The sequence below is a fragment of the Pristiophorus japonicus genome, chromosome 5, assembly GCF_044704955.1.
Source record: "Pristiophorus japonicus isolate sPriJap1 chromosome 5, sPriJap1.hap1, whole genome shotgun sequence".
NCBI lineage: Eukaryota > Metazoa > Chordata > Chondrichthyes > Pristiophoridae > Pristiophorus > Pristiophorus japonicus.
Genome location: NC_091981.1, coordinates 235,407,394 through 235,423,157, shown reverse-complemented (window position 1 = coordinate 235,423,157; position 15,764 = coordinate 235,407,394). Strand labels below are relative to the sequence as shown.

The 15,764-nt window shown below is 40.3% G+C and overlaps 1 protein-coding gene across 3 annotated transcripts in view; it reads right to left on the bottom strand.

Moving 5' to 3' along the window:
* Positions 1-9,275: 9,275 nt before the first annotated feature.
* spag6 (sperm associated antigen 6) overlaps positions 9,276-15,764 on the bottom strand; it is a 237,255-nt gene continuing 230,766 nt past the window's right edge. For all 3 annotated transcript variants that reach the window (XM_070880078.1, XM_070880080.1, XM_070880079.1), the window contains 2 exons: positions 15,566-15,711; positions 9,276-10,993 (listed from right to left, as the gene is read on the bottom strand). In XM_070880078.1, coding sequence (XP_070736179.1) covers positions 10,927-10,993; positions 15,566-15,711 — 213 coding nt within the window. In that variant the 3' untranslated portion in view covers positions 9,276-10,926. The remainder of the gene's footprint in view (positions 10,994-15,565; positions 15,712-15,764) is intronic.

Here is a 15,764-nt window from a genome sequence, read left to right as displayed (position 1 = left end):
TTAAAGCTGCCCCACTCATACATTTCAACTTAGATCGGCTCCAGTTATCTTTCAGATTGAACAATCCAATTAAAGAATAAGACCTCCTGACGGCAGCAGAGTGTGATTGTCCCGAGTCACACACCCTTCATGCCAAGTACGGGTGGAAAGGACAGTGCTGCAAAGTTAGAGCAGGGGAGAACTTCAGCCTCCGCACAAACGCCGCCCCCGGTGACAATGGGGCATTTCCAAGGGGACGTGGCGTGTGCGCCGCCGGGCACGGAGTCCCCGGGAGCATGTGCTGGGCGGACTGCCCTCAGTCCCAGGCACTGGAAGGCACAGGGTTAGCGCTCCCTTTGTTTACAGGCGCACCAGTGCTGGAAGCGCACAGCGGGAGCCAGGTTGGGGGCTCAGCTGTAAACCAGTGATGCCACCAGTCCGTGCACAGGCTGCGAGCATTTTTGCACAGTGCAGAGAGAGCCGTGCGGTACTGGCCCAAACTGTTCTCCTACAATCGGTTTACACAGGCCGAGAAGTCATTTAAATGGGCTCCAATTAATCCGGTGCCCTATTAAATCGTGTCAACATATCTTATATTGCCAGATTTTTTTTTTTACCGCACATGCAATATTTATAAATCACCACGCGCACATTTCTCAGCCACGACACAATCGCATGGTTGTTAAATAAATCCCCTGATCACAAGCAATGACGGCCAATGCTCCAAATATCTTCATATCCCTGCTCGCCACGTCTGTTCCTTTGAACGGAAGCTCTTGATAGCATGTTTTACTTAAAGCTCCGCGAAATGATCTTCCGAAATGCCATTGTGTTGACGATCGGGAGAGGGTTGTGTTTGAAGGGTGTCCGCAAACAGCGGGTGATGAGCTGCCGCACGATGGCGCGGGATTAAAAAAAAGAACCTGATCCAACAGTCCCGCGATTAGATGGATGTGCTCGCTATTTCCATAATCACTCATTGCTTCTCTAACATGCATAGGTCACCATTTATGGGCCGTTGTAATGAATGCTCCTGATTATTACATTAAAAGCTTATATACCAAATGATTTCTGAACTGAATCCACAAAACCCTTCCAATTTGTCGCAATTGCACATAAACCAAACAATCCCAGCTCTCTGTACCTCCTGTTGCTATGCATACGGTATACAATGAGAGTGAAAATAATGTGGGCTGATTTAACCTGTACACTTTAGAGTGAAGGAATAAAGGTTATAAAATGTGAATACAGAGTGCGTATATCCTACGCCATTGCACTTCAGCAGTGAAATGTGAAATATATTCCTTATAGACATAGGGTTACTGGTCAGTAAATGATATGCAGCTCCAAACGATTTACAACCTTAAACTAAAGGATGGGAGATCCGAGAATATTGGAAGAATAGTCTAGCCTCCTCTTTGCTGTAATGTTAATGTGAATTTTTGTTAAGTTTAGGATTTGAGATATTCCCGGATTTAAAAAAAAGTAAACTCAGGAATTTCTGGAATTTCACAAACGGTGACATCTCGGATTCCACTGAATGTGCAGTTTGCACCCTATGGACTATAGATGCCGATGACAAACGATCACATGCTCGATGGTTGCAGTAGATGATAGACGGGTGCTGGATCACACATTTGCTTCTGTATAGAGGCGTAAACATCGCTGAAGGTGACAGAAGAGGGCGGCAGTGCCCACCCAAGAAAGTGTGAACAATATGTTCTGTTTTAACGCCTTTTGGTGCATCGGCTCACAACTTTATAATTAAAGCTATAACACAGCGTGCGATCTGTAGTGGCACCTGATCAGCATGAGCAATCCGATGGAAATTTACCCATTAAAAGGACGCAATGTGTAACATTAGCAGTAAACAGAATTTGGCAATCGAGCTCGATATTAAGCAATGCACCAGCGCTTTAGAAAACGTCAGGAAAAGACTGAAATAAAAAATGTCGCTGGCGTAATGAGAAAAATCGCCTGGTCAGACAACCGCAACGAATTACAAACACGTGCAATCAGATATTAATTAATAATCAGGATGTATTAATATTTAAACGTTGCAGAGCTAAAGAAATGTCCGACCTCCAGTATCTGTGACAGCTGGCTCAGAGAGCAAAGTGGATGTATATTTATTTATTTTCTTCCAGGGGTACCACATCAGGTATCACTTCCAATAAACGTACGGAAATGCGGCTGGGGATCCAAGTGATCTTGTCTTAACTGTTTGTATGTTATTTAATTAAAATCCCACCTTCAATCGGAAATATTAAGAGATGGCTGCTTTCTATAGCAGTTAGAACGCGGTATGTTAGACCCAAATAAAGATTCTGTACATAGATAGGCAAGCGCGACACTAACTGTTCAGTGTCATACTCATTCAGGAGAGGAGCAGTAAGAATAAATAATCAGAAAACAATATAAATACTTGCAAAGACATACTTATAAAAGCTGGGATTTACTTCGTGAAAGATCATGTCGTCTTCATAAAAGCAACATCTTTGTATTATTTATTTCAACCAGATGCCTAATTGATATCCCATGACTTTTAATATCTGCCAGCGACAACGGTGCCCACAATCATTCAATGTCGGCTGCCCTTTGCAGGCATTGTCATGAAGCTTAGCAAATTTCAAACAAACTCCGGGGATCTATTTCCTGTATATATATCCACACGGTATTTTTACTTTGATCCAATTGTAAAGGAAAGCTGCACATACAGCGCGATTCGTTCTTTTTAGGCTAAAGAGCTGAAAACGTGATTTCCCATCAAGTAAATACGGGAACAGTTGTTTACAATGGAAAACTTAAGACTGTATATACAGTCATTAATAGCTGGCGGTTTACTGATTCCAGCATGTGGGATGGGGAGAGACTCTCAGGGAACTTTTTATTAACCGAGGAACCAAGTGAAATAGGAAATATTTTGTTACCCATATTTGTTTACAACCTTACCTGGTCTGGTCTGCAGTCCAATGATACCAGGAACCGCAGAATCGTAACGGAATGGCCAATTATTCAATTTCAGGGCCATCCTCCAACGCATAATGTCCAATTTAGAAATTAACAGCTGTAGTTTCACACAATTAAAGTTTTATCGTGTCAAATTAATTAATTCATTTAAATGTTAACTTTGTGTGCGGTGGCTGCAAGGAGGAACGAGTCATTCATTAAATGTACACCTGTAAGAAATGTGTCCACATCATGGCCAAAATAGGCCGAATTGGGAAAGTTAACAAAGTAAACCAAACAGACTCCAATGCACTGATAATTATAAGCATGCTGAATAGTCAATTAAAATACTGAAAATTCAAGGACCCAATTTTACAAAGGCCGAATAACGTTAAATTGTACGTCGCAGGTATCGACCAGAAGAAACATAGAAAGTAGGAGCAGTAGTCGACCATTCGGCCCTTCGAGCCTGCACCGCCATTCAATATGATCATGGCTGATCCTCTATCTCAACACCATATTCCCGCTTTCCCCCCAAGATCCAATACACGCAAAAACAAACTGCTCAATATAGATAAATGCAAAATATATCCTCCGCATCTAGAATACAGAGCAAATGACTTTACCTTGTAAGATTATAGAATCTTTTGATTATCGGGCGCACAATGCAAAAAAATTCTGATACTCCACAATAGTCACATGTTAAACCACCAAGGAAACACATGCATTACACAAATAGACACAACTTAACAACACTGATTACGCAATGAATGTATAGAGTACATTACAATTAATATTACATTTGGACCCAATACAGTGAAAAGCCACACCTCCAAACCTAAGTTCAGGTGATTTAAATAGACAGGTCGTACCATGCGTGAAGCATTCATTTAGTGTTGGGAATACCGATAGGTGATCATTGTCGAGTAATCTTTTAAGGAAATGTAATATCTATCTATCAATTTATCTATATATCTATCTATATACACATTCTGTAGGGGAGGGGGGGGGGTCTGATTTTTTTCTAAATAGATGGGTCAATGCGCCTGCTACAGAGACAATTGGTTCTGAAAATACCCCATGGAATGCTCGGGAGATGTCTGAAATTCCTCCTTCAGCTATTTTAGCTGAGGTGCTAACCCGTTTTCTAAAAGGTTACCCTCTGCTGAAATAAGCCGAGAGAGGAATTTCGAACTGCAGGCTATCCCGAGGCGTTGGAGATACATCAACTGTCCTGAAATATGAGGCTAGAAACAGCCACACACATCTACCAAATGCAACATACAGGATAACCGTAATACAGATGCAAATACACAGTATCACGTTGCACCTCTTCCATACACGTTAACATAGCATATACAGCACCCAAATACGACACATATATACACACCACATGCAAGCACGATTACAACACACTACAGAAATTCGGCGCATGCAATCTTTATTGTTTTGTACACTTGATGACTCTATATAGGGAAGAGATGATAGTCACAACAACAACCCAGATATTTCCTATACACCCATGGTGTGATGGAAGATTGGACACATGTAGTTTATAAATAACTGTCTCTGTAAGTGAAAGTGGGATGTTAATTCCAGACAACAGGAGTAACTACTCCCGACCTTTTTTGATAGATTTGTTTAGCCGTTGATTATAAAAACTATTCTATCCAACACGTACACGTACACGCTCATACTATGCAGAAAGGAATGGGGTATTTTACAAAGGATGATTTCTATTTTTGTTGACAAAATATTCCTGAAACATAGGTCACCAACACCGTCTGCTCCATGTGATGTTTAATTTCATCACTACTGGTGGCTGGTTTCATACTACATTTGTAGGCTCATGTCAGTCACCAGTGAAGCTGCACTCTCTTTTAAAATCAAACAATTAGCACGTTGATGGATTAATAAAGTTGCTGCACCTTTCACATGTAGAAAAAATTGCGTGACGTATAATGTGACCTAACGTGTTGAAATATTCGAAAAAAAATAGATGAATTGGGAAGGATGTTTTTGACATGTTTTTATATTTATACACCTTCACAGTACTAATGTCCGCAGTAACAGCTTTTCTTTGACACCCAAACCGTGTGTCTAGTACCACTGTGTTCATTGTCAAATTGAACTGCACGAAGTAGCGGGCATTATGATGGCATTTCTGAGTGCTTGTTGTGAAAATTAAGTACATGTGACAGTTTGTTTTGAGTACTTTCTGCGGTCGCTCCCGGTGCGATATTTATTTCAGGCTTTCTGTGATGTAAACAGCACTGAATGGGACTGATAGTTTATTCTTCCTGTGTTGTCATCCTCATTACCCGGAAAGAGTTCGTTCACACTAAAGCATTACAACCTCTTGCACCACCTCCTTGACATTAACCCTAACTCCAGACTGTGGCTAAAACTTTGAAAACTACAGCAGGTCTTCACGAGAACGAATGGGTTCGTTCAGCAGCAAAGACAACATTCAAAGCTGTCCGTGTATTAGTCCATACATATTATATACGTGTTTCCCCCTTTTATAAGAATCCCTGGATTTGCTTACATTTTTGTTTGGCTTTGTCGTTATACACACTTCCTTATTTTTTGATGTTACACGGTTTCTATTCCTGTTAGTATAAAAAAACATTGTCCCTCTCTACCAGGACCGTGTGTAAAGAAGCCAGCAGAGGGCGATCGAGACTTGTCTTTGCACTCATTTGTACGGCCTTTCATTATGGAAAGTTCATTAAATTATCAACAGCAACAGGGTTTGGTCCGCTATTTACCGGCTCAAAATTAGGTCCGCCTATTGATTTTCAAACCCTGTGTTATGTTTTAGCGGATCATACAAAGAAACAATGCGTTCCCAGATGTATGAGTATTTTTAAATTATCAAACAATTCGATAATTTTGCTAAAACAAGGGAAATATTGCAGTTGTTGAAAATCTGAAATTAAAAACACAGAAAATGCTGGAAATACTCAGCTGGTTAGGCAGCATCTGTGGAGGGAGAAACAGAGTTAGTGTTTCGGGTCGACGACTTTTCAACAGAACTCAATAATTTTGCTTCTGAAGTTTGTGTTCCTTTCAGGTAAATAATTGTAATTAAGACGCTTACAGCGATAAACATAGAACTACTGAAACAACTAGATTCATCACCTTTCAGTCGCAGGGTAATACTTTACCACAGCTTTGTGAGGAATGAAATTAGAATATGGGTAAATGTCGCAGATTATATTTTGTTAACTGGTGTTAAGAGAAGTCGAAAATTACATTTTTAAAAGCTGAACATACGAACCTGGAAAGTGACTTGAGATTTCAAATTTCATAAAACTTAGTCGAATGCGAATAATTAGGATAGATTTTTAATTGAAGCTAAAGAGCAAAAACGTTTTTTAACTATCAAAGTCGGCTACTCGTTGGTTTGAGCTATGTTTGCGCCTCTGTAATTTCGCTGCCATTCTGGAGGCATTGGAAACTATCACAATTTAGAAATAATTTATCTCTGCAAACAAATTGCCTTCATCAAGCCGAAGACTTTTTTTTGGCGACCTAAGTCAGTGTCGGTGACTCAACGCATGTGTTTACCGAAAGTGGACCACTTTAAAATGGAGAGGCTTATTTTCATTCCCGTCTCAGTACAGCGACACAAACAGGGTCGTAAACATTTTTCTTTTTACAATCTTTCTCATTAAGCTAAATTTTGTGAAATATAATCTTTTTGTCAACTTGCCCTTATGATATATAGATTTAAAGATGCACATAAGCAATTTGCTTAGCAATTTAAACTTCCCATGTGAGTTCTCGATTCAATTGTTGCAAACACTGACGAGGCTCGCCAAGTAAGAATGATCGTGAACCATGGTATTAAGTTCAGCGATGTAACATAACCTGGATTCGAAGGGGCAAATGATTATTGCAGAACTTATGAATAAATTGGTCAAAGTAAGTTATGTTCTTATTTTTTTGAAGGCAATGTACAGAACGTCTATGTACAAGCCTGTTGGACCCGAGGCCTTCCTGGTATCACTTTAATGTAAATTACACTTCGGTTATTCACTTTTAAAGTTCTGATCACGAATTAACACGAACATTGTGTTATTCTGTTTAATTAAGGACACTGTTGAAGGTGGGTATAATATCGAGATACAGAAAACCCTCTTCTCGGCCATATCATTGGGTCTAAAATGTTTGGTATCATGATGTGGACCTTAAATTGCAGTTATGTATCCCCATGTGGTACTGGGATTGTCAAGAGAAGACGGCCCGCTGGGGACCTGTAAAAGAACAATCAGCAAAATGTCAGTTAGAGAAACTCTGCTAGGCCTCGGGGTAAAGGCGGAAATATTAAACACTGGGGAATTTTACATAGGTAATAAATTTTATGTTACACATTGAAGTATAAAAAAAATCAAAGACTAAATTTCCTTTTTCACCTCTTTTATTGATAACCTGATTATTAGTGATGCTGCTCAGCTTTCATTCCCCTTCGTTAGATAGTTGGAAGGAGTAGAATTAACCTGTTTCCATCAAACTTAAATCAAATAATAGTCCATTTTTAACCTACTGCGTTGCTCAGTCGCGATAGAGTAAGATTCTATGTACATGGCAACTTAGGAAACAGGCCGATTAGGTTTTCTTTTAAATAAGATATTAACATTTCTGTTCAGTGGGCTTGGGGCTGCAGCGACCACATTGGGACAGAGTGAAATTGGAGGGTGGGTGTGGGTGAAAGGGAGACTTTCAGTAAGTGAAACCTCGCTCCAGGCACAATGAGAAATTGGCACAAAGGAAATCCCACGAAATTGGCAAACCCATTCTGCTCAGCTATGCTTTATTAGCCGAATATCTGAGTGTGCTATAGACCTAACCCCTTGACATGATGCAACGTAACATAAAGGCTCACTTAAAAATAAGTAAATTATTGATAATGAAGGCGGACCGAGGTAAAGTTGTAACTTCCAGCAGGCCGGTCTGGCTGCTTTCATAGCATGAACAGGTATACTGGCGTGTGATGCAGACACTTCACTGTTGATATGTTAAATCATTTGCAGTTCGGTTCTTGGTTCGGTTGCGCTGTTTAATCAGAACTGACTTAAAATGCCGTTGCACATGTAAATTGGTCCGTGTGCTTAAATTGCTGTAGTTTTTTTTAGTTTAAATAGTTAAAACTGTGTAGCAAAATTATGCGTTATTAGGCATTGTAGTGGTTGTGTTAATGTTTAATATTCATCTATTCTAATCTCCCCCACTAATGAGGTAAAACACTGTTGTTGTGGTGTACCTTGTAAACCCACATTCTGCTTAGAGTGCTGATTACCAAAATACATTATTGGGACAATGATAGATGCTTTAACGGTTTTAGACCATGCAGCTTACTAAACAAGAAACATATTTTTTTTTGTCGAAAAAGCAGCATATCACGGTGAGTTTGTAGACAATTTCAGGCTACCGTTGCTGAGAATCGAGGTGCCCTGATAGATCTGACGCTGTTCAGAAAATGCCTGATTTGCCCTTAGATTTCAACACTTAAAACGTGAGGGAGCGGTTCCTTCTGTCGCTCTCTTTATTTAACGGCGATTGCTTCCAGACGAAACATAAATAGCGCAGTCAGATTTCAAGTGTCAGGCAATCCGGGAACCTGCTTACAGGAAACCACCTTTAGTCAGGGTTCAGATTCTTCTGGGCTTTTCTGCGCCAGCTCTGGTGCTCGGAGTCTGTCAGTTCCAGCAGCCGCCAACAACAGCAACATTAAGAGGGGAGATCTTGAAAACGAAAACGCATCACCGCCGGCCTCGTACCGCCCCCCCCCCCCCCTCTCCCAAAAACCCAACACATTATTCAGTGACCTCACAAGGGAGTCGTGGAGAGGGAGAAAGGGGACATTTTATTTGAGATAGATGATTGATTGAGCAGATTCGTGTTACAGCGATCAGCACTGAGGAGAGGGAGACGGCGACAGCGAGGGGGCGAGAGCTCACACAGTTTATTTCAGTTGCACACAAGGATGGCTTTGTTCGAAAGAGGAACCGAGCGAGTCTCCAGGTCCAATTTAACAGCGTGGCAGGCTGCAGAGATACAGTAACCTGCACTGGAAACGGTTCGATTTCATGAGCACCTGACACACAGACACAATCCTTCCAACCTGCACATTATCCGCGAATGAAGCCCCCCTTTTCCCTCGATTATTATTATTCCATCTGACCAGATGCGGGCACCACATTTGAGACTAGTTATTTCCGAGATAACAGCAATTAACCAGAATCCCGTGACTGTCGGTGCAACGGACACGGATGTTTGATTATTCTGACTGTTAAGAAAATAGGAACTGCTGAACGTCTTGTCTAAAAGAAAACAAAGGGTTTAATCCCAGGTCTGGCCGTTTTATTTCAAACTTTAAACACAAACTGAACGGGGCTGAGAAAGGAAGGTATTAGTTTTGTCGGCCTACGCGGGCTTTATATAAAACAACGCACCAAACATAATCAAACCGGCATCTGCATAAAATACCCTAAAACACTTGGCTTGAATGGCGCGCATTGCTTATACACGCTTATACCGAAACTCCATCGTCAGCTTGTTAAACGTCAATCCATTAAACTCCATTGGACAACGGTGTTCTGCAGGTCTAGTTTCAACTTCTGTGGGGCCCCCAAATAATAGCTCGATTTTATTTTTTTAAGCTCAAATAACGTAATTTGACTTGAAATTTTATACACTGTACTAAACTGGAATTTCATATTAAGGCAAAAACAAAGCACTGCTCTCCAATTTGCCCCAAACCTCAAATGCAATAGGATTTTCTTTTCAAATCGGTTACAGATTTTTCTTTCCCGAGTCCAAATTGTAATAACAATGTTCAAACAGATATCATGATTTAAAGGGTTGCATATTCTATATTTTGCATTCGATATGTAATAGTACAAAGGGTACATCAAAGCACAACGAAGCAAAACTGCAATAATGCCCAACAGTTCACGAAATGGCTAAATGAAACGTGGATTGGAATATGTAGATTTTGATTCTCCCGAAGTCGTAGAAAATACTGGGGATAGACATTTTCGTTCTCGGACAGCTGCATGTCATCTCACATTCAAAATCCCTCATTTAGCAGCAGCATGTTGTTGAGGTGGTAAAAGGGAAGGCAGTTACATCCAGCAAGGCAGTCAATGTCACTCTCTCTCTCGCTGGGAAAACTCCAAGCCTACTTCCACAAGGACGTCAGACGTATACGAAGACACAGTTCCAATTAGCATGAGCAGTACAAATCTACAACAGGTATCAAAAGTAGGGCGATACAGCTGGACTAAATGAAACTCTATCATTTTTCGAAGTTATTAATTTTATTGGAAAAATATCAATATGCAGAGAGTGTTAATTGTACTCGACCTGACCGAACAATCAATGGTGAATAATTAAAGTAATATGAATAATTTAAGTAATAGAAAAATACAAATAGCTGGATATCAGTCATATCCCCATTTAGAATGATTCCAGACAAACTTTTCAATTCAGATCCAAATCATCACGTTTATTGCTGTCACAATGAGTTTCAGAGTGCCGCAAATAGGAGTTTAAATTTGCAGATTATAGAATACAAAAAAGCCCTTCTGTGGCCAGTGAAATCCGGCTTCACAAAATGTCAATTAAAATCCACAGCCCCGCCAACCATTCGCATAATTTAGAATTGCTTTCTGCAAAATTTACAATTTTATTGGGAAGCGTGAGGTATTGCAGCACTAACCGCCATAAAAATCGGATGGACTGAAATACAAATTGTACATTTCAAAACATGTTCATAAGGGACGCCCCTCAGATTCATTGAAATGAATGCTCGATTTCGGATGAATCTACTTTAAAGACGAGAAGAGTCTGGATAGGGACTTAGGAAATAATTTACTATTTGCTGTAAACGATCTTGGAAAATATTTGCAAAATTAGTAGCTACTTCAAGGTTTTAATAGTGGGCTAACCAGAACTACGATTAAGTGGAAATAATATCTATAGTGCTTCTCAAAGAGCTGGTTGGTAGTTTTCTACTCTTTCCAGCAATGCATCCGAGTATCCAGGAGAGTAATATCTGCAAAAATTAAGACATGTTTTATGGTTAAATATAAACCGAGGTAAACCTGGTGAAATTTCATCCTTGTACAATGAAAACCATTTCTCTATCTCTAACATTCTCCAGTTCTACAGCCCTCAGATAACTCTGCATTCCTCCAATTCTGGCCCCTTGAGCATCTTTGATTTCCTTTGTACCTCCATTGGGGGCCATGGCCCCAAGCTCAAGCTTCGGAATTCCTTCTCTAACCCCACCTCCCCTTCACTCTCCTCCTTTGAGATGGTTCTTAAAACCTACCTCTTTGACCAAGCTCTTGGTGGCTCAGTGTCAAATTTTGTCTGATAACGCTCCTGTGAAGTGCCTTGGAATGTTTTACTAGTTAAAAATGCTGTATAAATGTTAAGTTTTTGTTCAACAAACCTTTCACACAATTAAATCATAGTAGAGGAAAATACTGCTCAAAATATCTAAAATTACTTGCCCTGATAATATTTCAAACCACTTCTAACAATTCACTCACTAAAGTCCAGCAACTGACATGGCTGTTTCATAATGATTCAGCAAGAAAAAGTTGGTGCAAATTCTATTAATTGTAATAATACTGCTACAGGGTATCACAGACCGTCTGCATTACTGTACTAGGAATTGCAAAAATCGCTTTTTCCACCTGCATAATGCCACTCTGTTGCTCAGAGTGTCTATGAAAGGCAAAGTAGTCCAAAGCAGACCCAGCATTTTAGGAAAAAAAGAAATGTGGATGGCTTTGCTACCAGGCTGTTTCAGCAGACAATGAAACATACATCCTTATTGAAGTAGTCTGAGGTTCAGTGGACTAGAGAGAGATGCAAAAACACATTTAGTAAGTCAGTGTAGTGGGAGAATTTGAAATACAAAAGTAAAAAGTTGGAACAAATAGGTAATTGAACATCTAAATAAAGGTACGGAGCAGATTAATAAATCACAGCTGGAAACAGACTGGTGACATAGCACACTGGAATAATGTGCTGCAAAGCCATAGGACACAGGTTCCTGTTATTCATTCTCTTCACAGTGATCTCCCAATCTTAGATCTATCATATACTGGGTAGGCACAATGAGAGAGGAGGAGGAAAATTCACCAATGTGGTTCAAGCCAAGGCAAAGAAATGAAAGCAGGTATGGGGCACTGGGCTGAAGGGAGGGATCATTTAAAAAGAGGGAATAAATAATTACAGTACTAACATCCATATAGTAAGCACATATGAAAATATTAGCAGACTGGCAATAAAAATAATAAAATACACAAAGTAACCCCAGAACCTTAAAAGCTATACATCAGTTTGCATGATAGATGTGGTTCTTTACATTAATCAGAGACCAAATTATTTCAAAAAATCTGGAGTAAAACCATTCATGGCAATCAGAATGGAAATTAGACTGAATGGATCATCTGTCCTGACATCTCCACATTGCAGCTAACTTTCAGTTCTGGTCACCGCACCTCAGGAAGGGATCGTGGAAGGGATGCAGCGCAGATTCACCAGAATGATACCAGGGTTTTAGAGGATTAAATTATGTGGACAGATTGCATAAACATGGCTTGAGTATAGAAGAATGAGGGGTGACCAGATCGAGGTGGTTAAAATATTAAAAGGATTTGATAGGGTAGATACGGAGAGACTATTTCACTTGTGGGGGAATCAAGAGCAAGGCGACATAATTTTAAAATTATAACTAGGCCATTCAGGGGCAAAGTCATGAAGGACTTTTTCACACAAAGGGTAGTAGAAATTTGGAAAACTCTTCCCCAAAAGGCTGTGGATGCTAGGGCATTTGGAGCTTTTAGGACTGAGATAGATAAAGTTTTGTTAGGTAAGGATATCAAAAGATATGAAGCAAATGGGGGTGGGGGGGGTGGGGGGGGGGGGGTGGAGGTATGGAATTGAGGTGCGGATCAGTCATGATCAAATTGAATGTCGGAACAGGCCCAAGGGGCTGAATGACTTTACTCCCGTTCCTAATGTTCTTATGTTCCTATGTGGGACCTTTTCACGTTAGGGGGGTGTATTGGTCTTGTATTGTACCAAATACCTCCCCATTGTTTTTCTGTATGTTTAGCCTTTAACAGCTCAGCTCAGTTTAACATGTCTAGCTTATGTCTCATTCCTTCGAAGTCAGCCTTACTTAAGTTTAAAGCCTTGGGTTGCGTGTAATCTTTCTCCTCCCCGAACTTGATATCCAGCTCGATCATATTATAGTCACTGTTTGCAAGATGCTTCCTTACTATCAGATTTATAATTGGAGATATATTGCCATTCCTTCATTGTCGCTGGGTCAAAATCCTGGAAATTCCTACCGAACAGCACTGTGGGAATACCTTCACCACACAGACTGCCGCAGTTCAAGAAGATCACCTTCTCACCACCTTTTCAAGGGCAACTAGGGATGTGCAATTAATGCTGGCTTTGCTAGATACGCCCACAACCCAAGAATGAATAAAAAAATGAATTCTGGCTCATTATTCATTCCTATATCTAGCATGGCCTGTTCCCTTGTCGGTTCTAAAACATATTGTTTCAGAAAACTGTCCTAGATAATCTAGAAATTAATTGCCTTCACAATTTGAGCTGTTTTGCATCTCCCAGCCTATGTGAAAATTTATACATCATACTATTATATGACTGCTGTCAGGAGGTCAGCAATTAACTCCCACCAGAGTCTTGCATCATTTGCTGTTTTTTAATTCTACCCATTGTGTTCCACTGCCTTCTCACCCTTACTGATACCCTTTTTCCCCAGCTAAGATCACTTCAGCAAAAGACAAATGTGTCTAATGAGATGAATGTCACTTGAAACCCAGCTCAGACAGGTACAGGAGCCCAAATATAGTGTCAACAATTACGTTGGTTTCAATGAAAACCAAAATATTGCAGACACTGGAAATCTGAAACATAAATAGAAAAAAAACTGGCAACACAGCATCTGTGCAGAAAACAAGAGTGTACCATTTTTGATGCATAATTGGGTGCATACCCTTCTTCAGAACTTCAACATGTTCTCTTTTGGCTGGCCTACTCCTTCATGGTGTTGAAGATTGTCTGAATGACACAGAGGTCATTGATAGGCTCTTTTTGTAAACTTTATTCCCCCCCATAAGGCGTTCCCTTCGTTTCCCTGGGACTGTGCATGACCTCTGGTTGACGATATGGACAGGCAAAGAGGCGAGGCTCAGGGGCAGGTTCCTCCAGCAAACCTTCAAATTTTTATGTTTTATATATATTCAACATACCAACTAGATTATTACTTTACAAAGGCTACCTTAAAGTCACTCTCCTCCATTCACAGAGGCAATCCCATCTTCACCCAATTAACAGTGGCATCCCCTTCCTTTAATCTCCTCCAGCATTCTTCCCCTCACCCCCTCCCCCCTCCACCCAATGTCGATATTGGAATACTTTTCCTACCTCAGTTCACACACTATTCTGCTCCCCCTTTCAGTTCATGCTGCCATCTTTCACTCCCTTCCTTCAGTTCATGCTTGTGCTTTTACTCCCCTCCTTTAGTTAATGCTGGTGCTCTCCTCCTTCGGGTCAGTTTTTTATTTGCTCTTGTGGGCGACACTGACAAGGCAGGATTTATTGCCTAACCCTTGCCTTGAGGGCATTAAGGGTCAACCATGTAGTGTGGGATAAGAGTCACATGTGAGCCAGACTGGTTAGGGCTAGCTGGTCCCTTCCTTAAGGAAATTAGTAACCTGGTTGGGTTTTTACAATAATCCATCAGTTTTCATGGTAATGTTTCTGGTGTCACAAATGATGAGATTTATTGAATTCAATTTTAATAATTTGCTATGGTGAGATTTGAAAGAAAGAAAGACTTATATTTATATAGCGCCTTTCACGACCACTGTCTCAAAGTGCTTTACAGCCAATGAAGTACTTTTGGAGTGTAGTTACTGTTGGAATGGAGGAAACGTGGCAGCCAATTTGCACACAGCAAGCTCACACAAACAGCAATGTGATAATGATCAGATAATCTGTTTTTGTTATGTTGATTGAGGGATAAATATTGGCCAGGACACTGGGGATAACTCCCCTGCTCTTTTACGTCCACTCAAAAGAGCATGTAGTCTTGATTTAATATCTCACCTGAAAGACGGCACCTCCAACAACGCAGCACTCCCTCAGCACTGTATTGAGTGTCAGCCTAGATTTTTGTGCTCAAGTCCCTGGAGTACTACTGGAACCCACAACCTTCTGACTCAGAGGCAAGAATGCTATCCACTGAGCCATAGCTGACACTTATTTGTACTCACAACCACTGGGTTCCTAGTTCATACTCATTCTAGCATCTTTCATTCCCCTCCCTCAGTTGATGCTGTTGTGATTGCATGCACAAAGTATAAGTATTTCTCCTGAGAGCATGCTGTCAGCTCAGCAAAGGGTTGCTTATTATCAGCTAAACAAGTACTACAATTAGAAAGAAAGAAATTAAGGACTTTCAATATCAGATATGAAATTGACCTAGTCTTTTTTTTAAACAAAACTAACCCGGGCATCAATTAAGAAAATTTGATAAGAGAAAGTTTAAGGAGAATGATATCCATTTTACCTGACAATTTCTTCAGGGTAACAGTTGTTAATGGCATTAATATACTCCTGCATAAGTGAACCCGGATCAGCTTTAATCTCTTGAACCTTCTTCAGTCCACCACTTGTGACAAAAAGACGGCGGGCTTTGGTATCATGCGGTAGTACCTATCAGAGAAAATGCTAATATAGAACGACAAGTATTCACATAATTTGAGTTG